This window comes from Chinchilla lanigera, unplaced genomic scaffold, assembly GCF_000276665.1.
Source record: "Chinchilla lanigera isolate Chin_1 unplaced genomic scaffold, ChiLan1.0 scaffold00001, whole genome shotgun sequence".
NCBI classification, from domain to species: domain Eukaryota; kingdom Metazoa; phylum Chordata; class Mammalia; order Rodentia; family Chinchillidae; genus Chinchilla; species Chinchilla lanigera.
Window position 1 is genome coordinate 13443527 of NW_004955402.1, and position 16365 is coordinate 13459891.

General features: G+C 40.1%; 1 protein-coding gene across 1 annotated transcript in view; it reads right to left on the minus strand.

The window, feature by feature from the left end:
* Positions 1-16365, minus strand: part of Znf521 (zinc finger protein 521) — a 270519-nt gene that overhangs the window by 143857 nt on the left and 110297 nt on the right. Inside the window, exon 3 of the mRNA XM_005372725.2 lies at positions 12620-15972. Within this exon, the coding sequence (XP_005372782.1) occupies positions 12620-15972 (3353 nt within the window). The remainder of the gene's footprint in view (positions 1-12619; positions 15973-16365) is intronic.

The following is a 16365-nucleotide window of genomic DNA, read 5'->3' on the forward strand; positions in this document are numbered from 1 at the left end:
TACCAGGAATCGAACTCACAACCTTGCGCTTGCCAGGCAGGCACTGTGCCACTGAGCTAAATCCCCAGCCCCCATTTTTGTTATTCTTGACCTTTCACTCTCCCATACACATTAAGTACTGGTTTCTCAAGTTCCAAAACAATGAATACATAAAAATGCATTTTAAAATTCAAATTTTTCATTTAGTATTGAATCTATAGACCAATTTAGGGGTAATGGATGACTACCGTAGTAAGTCTTCTTATCCAGAAGAATAAGAAAGAATAAGATATGTCTATCATTTACTTATGTCTTTTAAAATATCTTACAATGTTTTATCAATTTCTGCATCAAGGTCATGCACATTTTATAAGATTTATTTCTAAATACCTGAATTTTTGTTCCAAAAAGAACAGTTTAACAACTTGCATTTTGTTTTGTTTTGTCTTCTGGTGAAAATTGGTATGCCAACTGACTTAAATGAGTTGACTTGGTACCCAACAACTTTGTTAAAGTTTTATTAAAATTTGTCTTTCAATTCTTTGCACACTGTTTTAAATACATGTGCTGCATATGATACTTTGTTTCTTTTAACTTTATGCTACCTTTTACATTTAAATTTATTTTTATTTTACATTGCTTTGTTGGTTAAATTACTCAGCAAGTCTGATTAGTAATTCTAATTATAAAATATTCATTGCATTGAAATTTCTCCACATATTATAAGAGTTGCAGAAGATAATATTACTAAGTGCCTTTTCTGGTTAAGAACATTTCCGCTTGGGCAAGGGGTATAGCTCAGCAGCACGGCACCTACCTGTCAAGCACAAGGTTCTGAGTTTGAGTCCCAGTACTAAGAAAAGAAAAATTTCTGCTTATTCCTAGTGTTCTTTTACAGTCACGAAAGGCTAATGAATTTAATTTTGTCTGCAATTCTTGATATAGACATATAATTTATTTTTTATACTCTGTTACTGTAAATTAAATTGATTTCCTAAACTTGAACCTACCTTGTATTCTTGTGATAAATCCACTTTACTCATAATACATAATCTTTTTATTCACAAGAGATTTAGTTATTAAGATATTGTTCAAAAAAATTTTTTTTTCTTTTGTCTTTTTGAGACAGGGTCTCGCTATACAGTTCAGGCTGGCCTTGAGCTCACTTTGTAGCCTAGGCTGGTCTCGAACTCGCAAGGATCCTCCTGCCTCAGCCTCCTGAGTGCTGGGATTACAGGCATGCGCCTCCACGCCTGGCTGTTCAAATATTTTAAATGTAAAATCATGAATAAAATTGACCCAGAATTTTCTTTTCCATTATCTTGGTCTGTCTTTGATATCAAGATTATACCATATTCATTAAACAAATTGGAGTGTTCTTTCTTTTGCATTTCCTGGCACAGCTTTGGAATCATACGTATGTTTAGAAGAGCTCAGTCTGAAGCCTACCTAGGTTTGGTGTTTCCTTCGTGGGAAGATTTTCAGTAATTTATCAAACTCTTTAATGTTTACGGAATCATTCTACTTTTTTTCTTAAGTCAGTTTTGATAATATACATTATTCTAAAACTGTTTCCCTATAACTGAAAGTTTCAAACTTGCAACATAAAATTATTTATGTTATTGTTCTGTTATTCTTTTTTATCATGTATGTATTTGTTTTTTCTCTTCACTTTCCTTATCTTTGCAAGAACTGATTTGAGAAAGAGCATACGCACAGTAAACTACAGTAAACTTAAGTGGGTTCCTGGTGAAATTTTGCTAATGTAAAATTTCATTAGGCACCAGTATAACCAGCACATAGAGCAAGGTAGAAACATTTCTGGCATGCAGAAGACTCCCTCTTATCTCTTCCCAATTGGTTCTATCTCAGAGATCAATGCTCTGACTTCAATTATAGGTTATTTTGCCCTTCTTACATTTCATATGAATGGAGGCAGGCAGTTTCATGTTTGTGGTTCTTTTTTTTTTCCTCAAAAATAATGTATATGTCTCATCTAAGTTGTTGTGTAGCAGTAGGTTCTTCATTATTGCTATACAATATTATATTATAAAAGGGATAAATTCATATAGTTATAGAAATGCACTTATTGATTCCATTTTGATAACATTTTGTCGATTCTCCTTGAAAGCTTACATATATAAACTATCAATATTTTTGTTTAGAAATTTTGGTAAACACATGCACTAATTTCTCTTACAGATAAACCTAGAAATAGAATACAAATAATAAATAAAATAGGCTTGTACTTAATTTTAGAATACACAATCCAACAGTTTTAAAAGCAGATGTATGAAGTTATACTCTCCAGAGTACAGCAAAAGTTCCTGTTGCCCTTCCTTCTCGCAAACGCAGAATTCTTGCATTCTTTATTATACTCATTTTGAAATATATAGCAGTATTTCTACTGTCTTTTGACTTCTGCACATATGAATTTAAGGCTTCCCTTTTCATCATTAACAGTATTTCTTTATGATACTTTTTGCTAATTAATTTCACCAGAGTTTTATATATTTTCTTAGTCTATCCAGAAAAATAATTTTGTACTTTGATGGTCTCCTTGTTGTTTATCATTTCTTTGTTTTCTATTTCAACAGCTTTTACTCTTAGCTTTATTGTTGTCTTTCCTTCTCTTTTTATGAGTTTATTTTGTTCTGTTTCTTATATTTGAATTGTATCTTTAATTCATCAATAATTATTCTTATTTTTTAATATATATTTTTATTTTCTAATAACTTTCCTTCAACTACTGCCTTCATTGTAGTTTATCAGTTTTAAATGTAAGTATCTTTCAAATCTAGCATTTAACTTTCTATTTCTAAGCCTTTTTTGTTCCATGCCTTTTAAAATTTTTTTTTGGTGGGGGGTACCGGGAATCGAACCCACAACCTTGTGCTTACCAGGCAGGCACTGAGCTGCTGAGCTATGTCCCCAGCCCTTTTTTTAAATTTTAAAACTTATGAGGTTTTTTAAAGATACCATTCCTCATTATAATCTATTTGTATTGTAGGTAGAGAATGTGACTTGTGTGATCTTCATATTTTAAATTTATTGAGACTTGTTTTAGGATGGGGATAGACTGGAGGAGATTAGTTAACACTGGTCTGGAGACAGGCTGCAGGAGATACAAATTGTCAAGAGTTAAAAACTAAGAAGCCACAGTGCCAGGCAAGTGACGGACTCAGCAGGCTATGGAAAGGGAGGATTTAGAGTACATAGTAACAATATTTCACATGAGAATGAGCCAGAGAAAGAGGAAACACTGACCAAAATAAGAGGAAAAAGAAATTACGGTTCAATTTGATCAAAGGACTAGCAGAATGTCCACTTTGGTAACGTCAAACGGGGAGCTGTTGAAATAGTATTTTGCTCATCTGTATAGGTTGATAATTAGGCAACAAGAAATGGGAATGAGAGGAGACAATGGCAGATTAGAATAGAACTTTCAGAAATGCACAGATTTAAAAAGTGAAAAGGGCCAAGCATGGTGGCACACTCCCATAATTCCAGCATTCAGGAGGCTGAGGCAGGAGGATCATTGTGAGTTCAAGACCAGCTTGGGTACAAAGTGAGCTCAACGCCAGCCTGAATTGTATAGTAAGACCCTGTCTCAAAAAGACAAAAAAAGAAGTCAAAAGGTCAAAGCATAAATAAGAGGAACCAACTATTTAGGCTTTCAAAGACCTTTGCCAAGGCCCTCATATTTAGGGTGTTAAATTAATAGACTACAAAGTACTTGTAACATAAAACCAACCATAGGTATGTCATGTAGTAGGTGGGACAATATAAGAGATCTAGAACATAGCTTTTGATTATTACAAATTGTCTTGACTACCTGTTTACTAATTTCTTTTTTTTTTTTTTTTTTTTTTTTTTTTTGGTTTTTCTCCAGTACCGGGAACCGAACTCACGACCTTACGCTTGCCAGGCAGGCACTTTGCCACTGAGCTAAATCCCCAGCCCCTCTGTTTACTAATTTCTATGTTGACACAATTTCAGCCAAAAAATATACAGTAAAAACTTCCTCCTAGATGTAGTTCTAGGACAATATAGGAAGATCCCAAACTTTTTAGCCTAGTAAACAAAGAGTGAATGTAATATACAATCTAAAGTTCATGGCTATACATGGAAATATTCCTATTTTTAAATTGCATATATTTTTAAAAGATACCATAACTGAAAAGAAAATATCAGCAAAAAGGTCTAGAACCACAGGCAAGGACACAGCATCTAAGACAGATAGTTGCATACAGGGCAATGATCAACATGACGTGATCCTGTGACTAGTGACCAAGAATGGGTAGAGTCCATGTCCCACATCTGGTATTTATTCCAAAGTCATCACCTCCCTGCTCTAGTACTTTGTAAATACTAAATAAATATTGACCATGTTATGGTTTGTATTTAGATATTCCCCCAAACCTTTATGTGCTCATAGGTGAGTCTTTATAAAGCTTGCTGGATCTAGGGTGTGTGATGCTGGGATTAAGGGTATGTGGTATTAAATTAGTACACTGACTGGGATTGACATACATCTGGGTGTGGGTGAATGGATTTACTGAAGACAGAATCCCTAACCTGGGTGTGGCTGGCACCACCCACAGGCTCATACCTGGACTGAGATAAAGGAAAATGCAAGCTGCTTGCTGCTGTGGCCTCTTGACTGCCCTGCCACGGACAGTTTCTCCTCTGCAATGCTTCTCTGTCATGTGACCCTGCCTTGGAGCCAGCTGACCATGGACTGAAATCTCACCTACACTCTGAGCTAAATTGAACCTTTCCTCATTTAATTTGTGGGTGTTGGGTATTTTGTCTTACCAATGAGAAAATTAACTAAGACAGACCATAACAATAAATCTGGAAGGCAGACTGAACTTAACATCTTGAATCTTACAAATCTACTTGGTCATAGAAAGTTTCTACTTTTCTGCCATCCTCCTGCCTCAGCCTCCTAGCATGCTGGGATTACAGGCATGTACCACAATGTCCAGCATGTCTACTTAATTTTTTAATACTGTTTCTTCAGAGAAAGCTTTAACCAATTTATTTTTTCCCTTTGCATACTGAACTTAGCAAAACTTAATATTAGCAATTGGAAATACAAAAGCTTTGTAAAGTTTGTTATTGTAATCTCCTATATCTTTCAGGTTCATATGGAAGTCTTTATTATATAAAACAATATAAAAAAGAATTCTGGAACTTGAGTAGATTCTGAATTGTCACCATGTACATTGCCAGTTTCAGTATAAGAACCATGAAGAAAGCATATTGACTCTCAAACACTTAAAATAGACCTGCATATTAAAGATGAATTTCAAATTGTTAGAAACCTTAAGGCTATTAGCTTATTTTAGTATTTTAGATGAAATCTAACTGTAAAGCATCTAAATGCTTTTGAGCAAAACAACCAATACCTTGTATTATTGGTTACTATACATTAGATATCTGAGCAAATAAGTACACACTGCTTTTGTTACTTTGAAACATTTATAATATACTCATTTATTTAAGTATGTTTATTGAGTCCTTAGGATAAACTGATGGGTGCTCAGAGGTGAAAAAGGAAATAAACAACTAAACCAATAAAACAATTTTAAAAGCAAACCCCAAATGAGATCAATTTTGATAAAATTTTAGGGGGTATCTGAAAGATAAGAGCCAGTGGATGTGGGTGCAGGTGAGCAGGCAGAACATACAGACACCATAGGTCACCCTGGCTCAGGAATATGAACACAGTACAAGAGGAGGAGTCCCCTGACCAAACAGGGGCCAGTGCTGCAACTTTGCTGTGTCTGGAATCTACTGAAGAATGCTAAGTGATCTCATGTGATTTATATGTCCACTCTTCCATCTGCACCATGAAGAATGGACTGGAACCAGGTGGAAGATAAAGGAAAGGACTCCGCCAGAAGGCATCTATACCAAAAGAATGCTTTTGAGATAGAAAGAAGAGGACAAGACATCTGAAGATACTTCTTAGACACAGAATTCATAGAGCTCATTAAGGGACTAGATGAGGAGAATGAGGGAAAGAAAGGAACTGAGAATGATTCAATGAATGCTTAGGTAATTGTATGCAGGGTGTTTCCCTTTACTAAAACAGTGAAGTCTGGCTAATAGGTTTCAGGAGAGGAAATGGAAAGTTTGGTGTTTACATATCTTAGTTACTTTTCTCACACTGCTGAGACAAAATACCCAGCGCCCAAAGTTGAAGTTGGAAAAGTTTATTTAGCTCATGGTTTGTAGAAGTTTCAGTCTATAATTGCCTGGCTCCATGGCAGGCTGGCATGGGAGACGAGCATTGCAGAGGAGAAGCAGTTCATGGCACAGGAGGTAGCAAAGCAAGCAAGGGACCTTAGCAGCTTCTTTCTGCCTCTTTTATACTCCATCTAGGATACTGGGCGTAGGGTGGTGCCAAACCAATCAGTGAATTTATTCAACAAACACACTCAATCTCAGCACCACACTCTCTAGATTCAGCCACCTCTGAAAAAGCCCCACCTATGACAGCATGAAGCTTTTGGGGGGACTTTGATACACAAACCATAACATTATATATATCTAAAAGAAATACAAATGGATAAGCCAAAGTGTGTGTAGAATACAGTAACTGAAACTAAGGGTAGTTCTAGGTAGGAAATAAAAATTTGGGAATTCTTCACATAGAGATAGTTATAGCCACAAGAATAGGTGAACTGCCCAATAAGAGAGTAGACGGAGAAGAAAAGAGGTGTGTGGGTTAGCCTCCAAGAATGCCTACACTTTTAGAAAGGCATAGGAGGAGGACTGCATTAGGGTAGCATAGAAAGCAAGCCCGCAATGGGATGCCACAACATCAAAGAGGACACAGCAGGGAAGAGCTGCTCTTCTGCTTAATGCTGTGGAGAAGACGGCAGCAGAAAGGCTTTCTCTATCTTGAAGACCAACCACTAGCAGCTTTATGTAGCAAGCCTTGAGGTGGAGGGGACCAGAGAGCAGTGTCCCAGGCTCACAGTGTCTAGCATGGAACTTCAAAGATAGGGCAATAACGTTTTGAGTCCAAACAGGGTAAAAATATGAATAGCACTCCTATCATTAGCATACAGCTTCTAAAGGTGCCTATCACAATGCCAGCATCCTCCTGCGTGATGAAGCTTAAGGGTTCAGGTGTCTTGATATTCTGAGAAGAGCTGTGATGACTCCAGGCAAAAAGCAGCTCCATGGTAGAGATGTGGTGAGGCCTCTGCCTACAGGGTGCCTGTCCTGCTATAGGAACCAGAAATGTGAGATAAATTCTTGCCCCAAGTAATTCATGAGAGGAAAAGAGAAATGGAAGTCAATGATGGTAAAGCAGTATCTATGTAATACTGACAGCATATTGTATACGTGGGACACTCAGGGAAGGGAGATGTTTGTGGTGGGAAGTCAGACATGTCAGAAGCCCTTCTAGTGTAGCAAATATCTAAGAAAAGGGTAAGCTGGACAGTCGTGCGGCAGTAGGATGGCAGCCAGGAGGGCAAATATTTGGGTGGAGGGGACAGGACAGCTTAGTAAGACACAGAAGCATCTTCTTATATGTGCGTTAGAGTGCTTCCAATTATAGAATAAAGTGAGTTTTGGAGAAAAATATTACATTGTCCTATGGAGAAAGGGCTGCAGAGCCTTTAAAATGCTTCAGCCAGGAAGGGATGTGCTACACAGATGTGGCTTGGAGCGGACTGTTCCAACTGCTTCATATAGATTTGAAAAAAAGATGTATAAATATAACACTATTTGGATAAATATAGGTACAATAATTTGGGTAATATAGGTAGAATAATATTTTGGATTTGAAAATAGAAAAACTAAGGTCAGAGAGACCAATTGCACGGCTGTTTCGATAGTTCAGTGAAAAGATGATCCAAGATTGAACTCGAAATGTGGTGAGTGGGTGGGTGGAAGTAGGGGTTGGTTCTAGAAATACATACACTGAACTCAGATGCCTGGAGGACCAGAAGTGGAGATGGTCTGCTGTAGAGAAAAAGTGACTGAGAAGATCAGTGGGTGCCTCAGTAAAGTAAAATATAAGGAGGAAAAAAATGCAAAATATAAGGAGGAAAAGGCAGATTTAGAGGAAGATGATGAGCTCAATTCTGGACTCATTGAGTCTGAAATTCATGGATAGTCTAACAGCTGAGTGTATGATTCTGAAGCTCAGTGGAATGATTTGAGTTGGAGATATAAATTGCTTTTAAAAAATCAGCTTCAGTGCAGTGTAATTTCCATAAGAAATTCATTAATTTTACATTTGGTGAATACTAACAAATTACACAGCAGTATAACTATTGCCACAATCACACTGTGGAATGTCTCCATCAGTCCCCAAAGTTCCCTTCTGTCCCTCTGAGACAGAATCTGAAGAGTCCTGGTTAAAGGGTGGCAGCCAAAGCTAGAGGAGCTGTTGAGGTCATGTGGAAGGAGCACAGCAGGGGTGGCTGACCTACAGGCACAGACAAGGAACCGGCAGGCTACGGAGGATTCTCAAGGGTATAGTAGGCCAGGAAGGAAAACTGAGGGTCCCATTAAAAGGGAAAGGCCATAAGTAATGAATATTTAGTTACAATACTAAGTTACGTTCTTTTAAAACAACATGTTCCATTGGTCAATCCAGCTAGTGTAGACCTTAGGGAAGTCAGGTACAGCAAGGATGGAAGCAGAGAGTTTTCTGCAGCAAGCAGAAGAAATGAATGAGAAGTAGGAAGAATATAGCAGTACTGAGGGGACTTGGTGGAAAAGGGCATGGACCGCAGCTACAGGGAAGTGCCGCTGAGAATATGAAAAGAATCCGGAACCTGAAGCTTCAAACCTGAACTCTTGCCTCTGCCTCTACGTGCCACTTACCGACTGGAATCTGAGGCGTCTCACTTGCTCTGGGCCTCACTTTTTGTTGGTATAATCAGATGGCCTCCACTGTTCCTTCTAGTTTTGTATCAGTGGCACTTTCGGAGTATTTCACAACATGAAGATAATGACCACCCTTGCAAGAGCAACTTCAGTGGACTGGTGGGGATGGTGTGCATTAGAATAATCCCACAGAGAAACCTGACTGTGAAAACTGGAAAAATGTACCTGGAAGGACATAAGCTCCCAATATCTATCATAGAACACCCAAGTCACAAGGCAACATTTCGAGGTGCGGATGAGGCAACATCTGCCCAGATGGCGAGATGAGTATTGACGAACCTAGAAGAGCAACCAACATCACTCAACGTGTTGTAAACGTCAGAGAGGCTACAAGGCATTTCCTGTGCAGAACACGCTGGATGGCCAGGGTTCTTCCTGTCTCAAATGAATACTACTTTATAGACACTGTAGATTATGTGTAAATTTATATCATACTCAACCTTTGAAGAGCAAAAGAGAGTGAACAGGTTCTCCAAAATGTTTTATAAAAGCAGAGTCTCTATAGTAGACTTAGATTAACAAACATTCAGCACAAATAAAATATTTTTCACAAAGTCAGAAAATATTAAAGCAGACAAATAGGGCTCAAAGTCATATCTTCTGTCTTCAATTCCAAGTATCTCCATGACATGACAGCTGCCTAAAATTAGCCTTTTTTGAATGTCACATGTCTTGTCTTTCACCCATTTTTTGAATTGTATGGTTTTATATAGTACTTATTATTCTCTAAATTTATATTTAAATTGAAACCCCTTTTAATTAGGTAATTTAGTATCAATCAAGTATTTTTTGTCAGCCTTTGCTAGATACATGTGAGTGTCTACCAGTATCCTTATAAGTCATAATCCAGAAAAACTGAATCTCCTTCTTGACAGTATCCATGTGTCCAGATTGTATTATCTCCTATGGTCTTTTCTTTTCAGAAGCCTTAATCCTCAGCAAGAAAAGGAGATGAAAACATCACCTACACTATTATGTCCCTCAGTTCCTCCTACCTGGGACAGCTAGGTCAGTAGACATACATGCCACATTTCTTTTGGCAATAAAATTTATTCTTGTACTATATACCTGACTTTTGGCAAAGACTGATAAAAAAAATTCTCTTTTGCCTGGCAAAAAATTTATATAGCATTCATAAGATTTATACTACCTGAAGAGAAACCTGACTATAATGCCATTAACACATGAATACTTAATATATCTTTTTCTTGCCAATACATTATATTTGTAGCCTTTCTTTGTAATTCCATCTGTGTTTAGATAAGTTTTAATGTCAGTCAAAATAACATGGTCTTCCATATATTTTTAACTTTAGAGAGTAGCACATACAATGCTATGATTTCCATAGTATAATGAATTTTAATGGTGATAGACTTATGAAAATGTTGAACAACTTTGTGAACTTTTGAGGCACACAAATGAAATATTTAAAATTTAATATCTGGTCAGTTAAGGTCACTGCTATAAACTCTTCTCAACCAGGTTTCGTAGGAAGGTACGCTTCTGCATCATGAGTTGTTTTTGACTCTTAGTAGCTAAGTACTAAAAAAACCACTATTGCAGTACTTAAGCAACGACTTGAAACATACTTATAATACTACCCCGGGTAAGTGCAGGGTATAGATAAGCTTTCCTATTATCAGTAAGATTTTAGTTTACAGATGTCTTAAGGATAAATACTCCTACACGAGTAACTGGAACCAAATTAATGTGCAAGGACTATTCATAGAGCCCCCATTTTGAAATATTTTATTTAAAATGGAATTTAAAGATATAGTCATTTATAAATATCAGAAAATATAAATCATGAACAGATAAGAAGAAGCAGGAATACGCCCTCTCATAAACTGTCTTCTAAAATAGTTAAATTTTGCTTCATTTTCAATGGACACCAGATCAATGTCTCTCTCTGTCTCTGTCTGTCTCTCTCTCTCTCTCTCACCCATACACACACACACACACACACACACAAATGCAGTCATTTTAAATCACCTTTACATAACACTTAAACAAGAATACACAAACTCCTACAAAAAGGAAAGGAGTAATTTTCTGCATAAATGTTTCAAGAATCTTTATGCAACAGCATTTAAGAACATGAGCCATTTGGGGGATAAGTGGGGGAAATTTGAATATGGGCCTCCTATAGATAATATTACAGATTTAATGTCTTTGGCTAATCTAGTTAATTGCATTTACTAATGACGGAGAAAGAGCTATTAGAAACCAGGTGATATTATGGTTAAATAAGAAACGTCTTTATTCTAAGGAGATGTTACAGTATCTGCGACTTAGCTTCACATGGCTCAGACTGACAACAAAATACAAGAGAAAGAAAAAACGTAATAAAATGTTCTGTCTGATAAAGCTGAGATGTCAATGCAAAAACACACACATTTATTGAGCCATTCCTTGAACTTTTGTACAGACGTAAGCACTTCTGAAATAAAAAAAAAGTTTGGAGAAAATTTCAGATGATTATAACTATGAATATGTTTCCAAACAAACTACTGTATTTGAGCCAACACATGAGCCATAAGCCATTATCAAAACTATGTTCCTCCAGCTGTCTTCATCAGTTTGAAAGGATTTCATTTATTTAAATGAGAGAAAAGTGCAGATTTACTTGGGCAGGGGAGAAGGGAGAACAGCTTCAAAGTTTGGGAGTCTGCCTGTCACACAGATGCCACATTTGGTGAGGATGGCTGCGTGTCGCCTCCTCCGCTCTCCCCTACCAGCTGCCTGATAGCTATCTGCAGGGAGATGCGGGGAGCCCTCCAAGAGGGGGTGAGTGCAGAGACAAGATAAGGAAAATGCTGTAACCCCAAACTGAAGGGACAAGGATCTCCCTGGGGTTTTCATTTGGATGGATCTCCAGATAGGCGCATGGAGGGAAGAGGAAAGTGCTGTTAGAAACCAGGCGATAAAGCAGAAAGAAATTACATTAAAAGGCGCTGTCCTCTGCTCAGCCTCTAGAAATGATAACTTACAAAACTACTTCCCTGTCAATGAACTTGTTTCTGGTACTCATTGCGGCAAAGCAAACACGAATCGACAGTACTCTAAGCTGAGGGCAGGGAAAATATTAATTCTGAAACAAAGAGAGGGGCAGTGCAGGGACAGTACCATGAAGCAGATAATGGGCATGTGGTGTGTAATAAATGAAGGGGCTTTTTCAAAATCCTGTTGTGAGAAAATAATTTTTTTTCCTCATGACCCAGAAGACAGAGAAAAACAATGAGTGTCGACAACATGGAATTAAAAAGCCATTCCAACCCAATTTGTTATCCACCAATATATATATTCTTTTTAATTTACTCTAAGCCAGGCTGTTGGCTCCCACTACCTTACTTTTGTGTCATTATCTCTCTGCCATACACACAAGTCATAGCTGGGGATTTCAACCCGCGGAGAAGCTACGCTGAGATTCCAGGCCTCGGTGGTGTTGGCATGAGTGCTGGTCTCTTCAGTCACAGAGAAGACAGTATCCTAGGGAGGCTGGAATTATTCCTATTTTGCACCATTCAAGCCAAAACGCTGCTTATCAAGGAGGAAGTAATTGCTAGCTAGTGGCTAGGGGGGAAAAAAGAAAACATTACATTTCAAACCAAGCATCCCTTGGCACGTGACCATAAATAAGGCTGTGGAAAGTGCTAATAAAAAAATGAGGACCATTTCTTGAGGAGGTTAAATAGCACATGTTAGAAAGGCAAGTTACCTCATCCGACTGAGAGGGGCTGATTCTGGGCATGGGAGACACCTGTGGCGTTTTCAACTGCGTGCTGTTGCTGTCTGGTACGAGCTCCCGGTGCACGGTCTGGATGTGGTTCTGGAGTTCGCCTTCAGACTCGAACTTCACGTTGCAGCTGGAGCAGCGTGTCTTCAGCCCCCCTGCCTTGCCTTTGCCCTCCATGGCACTCAGATTCTCATTCTGGCCCAAACCCGGCCTATTCGTGCTGGGCGGGAGGCTGATTCCTGGGCTACTGCTCTTACTGAGATTCACACAGCCAGCACACAGACCGTATGGCAGGCCATTGATGTCAAGTTTCACCAGATCTTGCTTGGAACGGAATTCTTTGAGGCAAGATGCGCACTTGTACAGTTTCTGGACGTGCTGGCCACGTCCGGTGGTCTGAACAGCAGACCCATTCCCTGTCTTTTGCATGTGGAATGTCCCATGGATTTTGAGTTCCAAAGTGGAGGTCACAGTCTGCATGCAAACCACACAGCGAAACCCTGTCAGGGAATTTCTCAAGTCAGGGTGCATTTGGCAATGCTCCAAAAACTCCTCTTCACTCTGGAGAGGCATCTTGCAAATCCGGCAGTTTCCAGTATCAAGGCTCTTACTGTGTGTGACCTTGTGTTCAGTAAGAGTTAGAAGGGAGGGAAACCGCTCTCCACAAATGGGACACATGTAGTGTTTGACAGGGCCTAGGTGGGTCTGCATATGTTCACGGAGGCCATTTTCAGAAAAGAAGGTTCGAGAGCACACGTTACACTTATAATTCCCCTTAATGAGCTCAGCTTTCTTTTTCACGATGGCACTTTCTCCAGGCCTGATGTTGTGATCCCGAAGCTGGTGATTCTGCAGCAGGGTTTCCATGGTGTAGGCCGCCCCGCAGATGTCACACCCATACATGGGCTCAGAGCTGTCCACGTCTTCTTCACTTCCATCGTGACTGTTGTGCGACTCCTGGCTGTTGGTCAGCAAGGTCTGCAGCTCCACTTCCTCTTTCTGTACCTGCTCTGAGGCTCCATTCGTCCCACAGTTGGGCGTCTTGGTCTCAAACACACAATGCTTCTCCCGCAAATGCTTCTCTAGCAAAATGATGGCATGGAAGGCTTTGCTGCAGAACTTGCAGTTGTACTTCTTGCTGTGGGTGGTGATGTGGCACTGCAGCTCCACCTCGGTGCCGAAGGACTCACCACAGAAGATGCACTTGTGCACCTTGCCTTGGTTTTCCAGGTGATTGTGCTTCACATGGAGCTGCAAATCAGTCTCGTTGCGGAAGTCCCAATTGCAGGAGGTGCACCGGTAGACCTTCTTCTCATTACTGTGCTTCACAGCCAAGTGCAGCTGAATGGAGACTTTCGAGTCAAAAACCTCCTGGCAGAGTGTGCAGCGGAAGAACACAAAGGTGTGCATGTCCAGCAGGTGTTTCTGAAGGTCATCCACAGATGTGAACTGCTTGTCACAACTCTCACAGATATAATAGGTCGAGGTGATCATAAAGTGAATGGTCACATGCTTCAGCAGGGATTCTTGGTTGGGGAATTCCTTGTTGCACTGAGGACAGGTCAGTTTCGGCAGCACAGTGTCGAGATGAGTTTTCAGGTGAGTCTGAAAGCTGTCTAGGGACGTGTACTTAGCACCACACTGATTACAGATATATTCTCCAGCCGGACGTGCAGGTGCGCCCCCTACTGCCTGCATCATCTTAAGAGATGTCTGCTCAATGGCCACAGGGGATAGAGGGCTCAAGGCCCGGGATTTCTTCCCATTGTGAATATAATTCAGGGCCAAGGGAATGTTTTTATGATTCTCTTTGATATGCTTGTTCAGTTTAAGAACACTGTTGAATATTGGTGAATTTGTACAATAGGAACAGGAATAGACTTCTACTACTGGTTCTTTAGGAGTCCCAAGCACTGGAGACCCAAATCGAGAACCACTTAGGTCACAATGGACCTGTCTTATATGCTCTTCAAGGGAAGAGTCAGTGAGAAACCCCATATAGCAATGGGGACAAAAGAATGCATTACTGTCCTTAGCTGCAGGGTTTGCAAATCCGTGAGAACATCGGATGTGTTCCTGAAGGGTGTTGAGGTCATTGACAACTTCAGAACAGAAGTTGCACTGGTAAACTATGGCAGGCATGGCAGACACGATCAGGCCTGGGTCCTGAGCTTCATGCACTTGTTTAAGATGTTCATTTAGGTTATAGAGTGAGGGTAAGACCTCCAAGCAATACTGACAGATATGGGCCTGTTCTGGCTTATCTAAATGCATAGTTTTCAGGTGAATCTGCAAAACTGCAAGACTCGAGAACAACTGCTTGTTGCAGTAAATACAGCTGTACGTAACTTTCGGTTGTTTACCCGAGGGGCCAGTCATATCAGGGGTTTGCTGAGCAGCCCTCTTTCTCCCTCGACTCTTTGGGATTGGTGGGGCCGTCTCCACCATGGTTGAGCTGTCCACTGAGAGGTTGGAATCTGGAGTCGTGCTGGACACGGAGGTGTAGCCCACTGTAACCAGGGAAGGGCTGTTGCTGTGATTGCAGGACTCCGGTTGCTGGTGACTGTCCATGTGGCTGTACAGTTCCTCAACTGTGTGGAAACTCTCAGAACAGATGCTGCACGAATTCTTCTTCTCTCCCCCATGCACCTGCTCCATGTGGTTCATGAGGGACGTCTCCTCAACAAAGAGCTCGTGGCAGTAGACACACTGGAGGGCTGCGCGGTCCTCGTTTGGGGAGCATTCAGGGTGACACTCCGCGATGTGCTTCTGGAGGTCTTCTGGGAAGTCGAAGCCTTCCTCACACTGACTGCATTTCTGAGTGTCCTTCATCTTCCAGTCCTCCATCCTGGAGCCAGACTGGGAGCCGTCCTTGTTCCTTTCGTGAACCTGCATGTGTCCGTGTAAGGAGCTAGAGGATAGGAACCCACGGCGACAAATGGCACATTTATATGGCTTGTTGGATGTGTGAGTCTTTAAGTGGATCTTCAAGTGATCACTTCTGGAGAACGCAGCATCACATTCACTGCAGTGGTACTTCTTGTCCCCCGTGTGCAGCTTTATGTGGCGGTCTCGGCTCCGCTTGTGTTTGAACAGCCGACTGCAGTAGGTGCACTTGAAAGGCAGTTTGTCACTGTGACTCTGCTCATGGTGCTTTAGGTAGCTGAGGCGGCTAAACGACTTGTCACAGAACTGACAGGGATATGGCAGTCCAGGTCCACCTTCTTCCTCTCCAAAATCGCAACCTTCTCCATGGCTGGGGGAAGTCTGGTCCTTGCTAGAAGGCGAGGAGGCTGGCCAGGAGCATGTGGGATCATCTTCAACATCCACGCCATCTGCAAGGAGAAGCAAGGAGACATTTCACTGCAAACGTCAGGGACGTGGGAGCCAGTCCACCATGCTATGGATCAAGCACACACAGCTACAGCGTCTTGAACCTTTCATGGGGGAAAAAAAGAAGGTCAGAATGTTTGAGTGAGACATTTTCAAACCTGAGTTCAAAGCTTTTATTCTACATTGACTTTTTATTGGGTGGTAAAATATAAAAAAGATATTAAATATTTCTATGTCTAAATTACCCTTTTATTACTTTTTATCATTCTTCCTTAGAAGCGAGATATATATTACACATTGACAATTTTATTAAAATGCAGATTTTAATATATTTAATGTTTCTTTTGTATTCATTCTAAAATGATTTGCATATTATGTGAGCATCTGAAGAACCA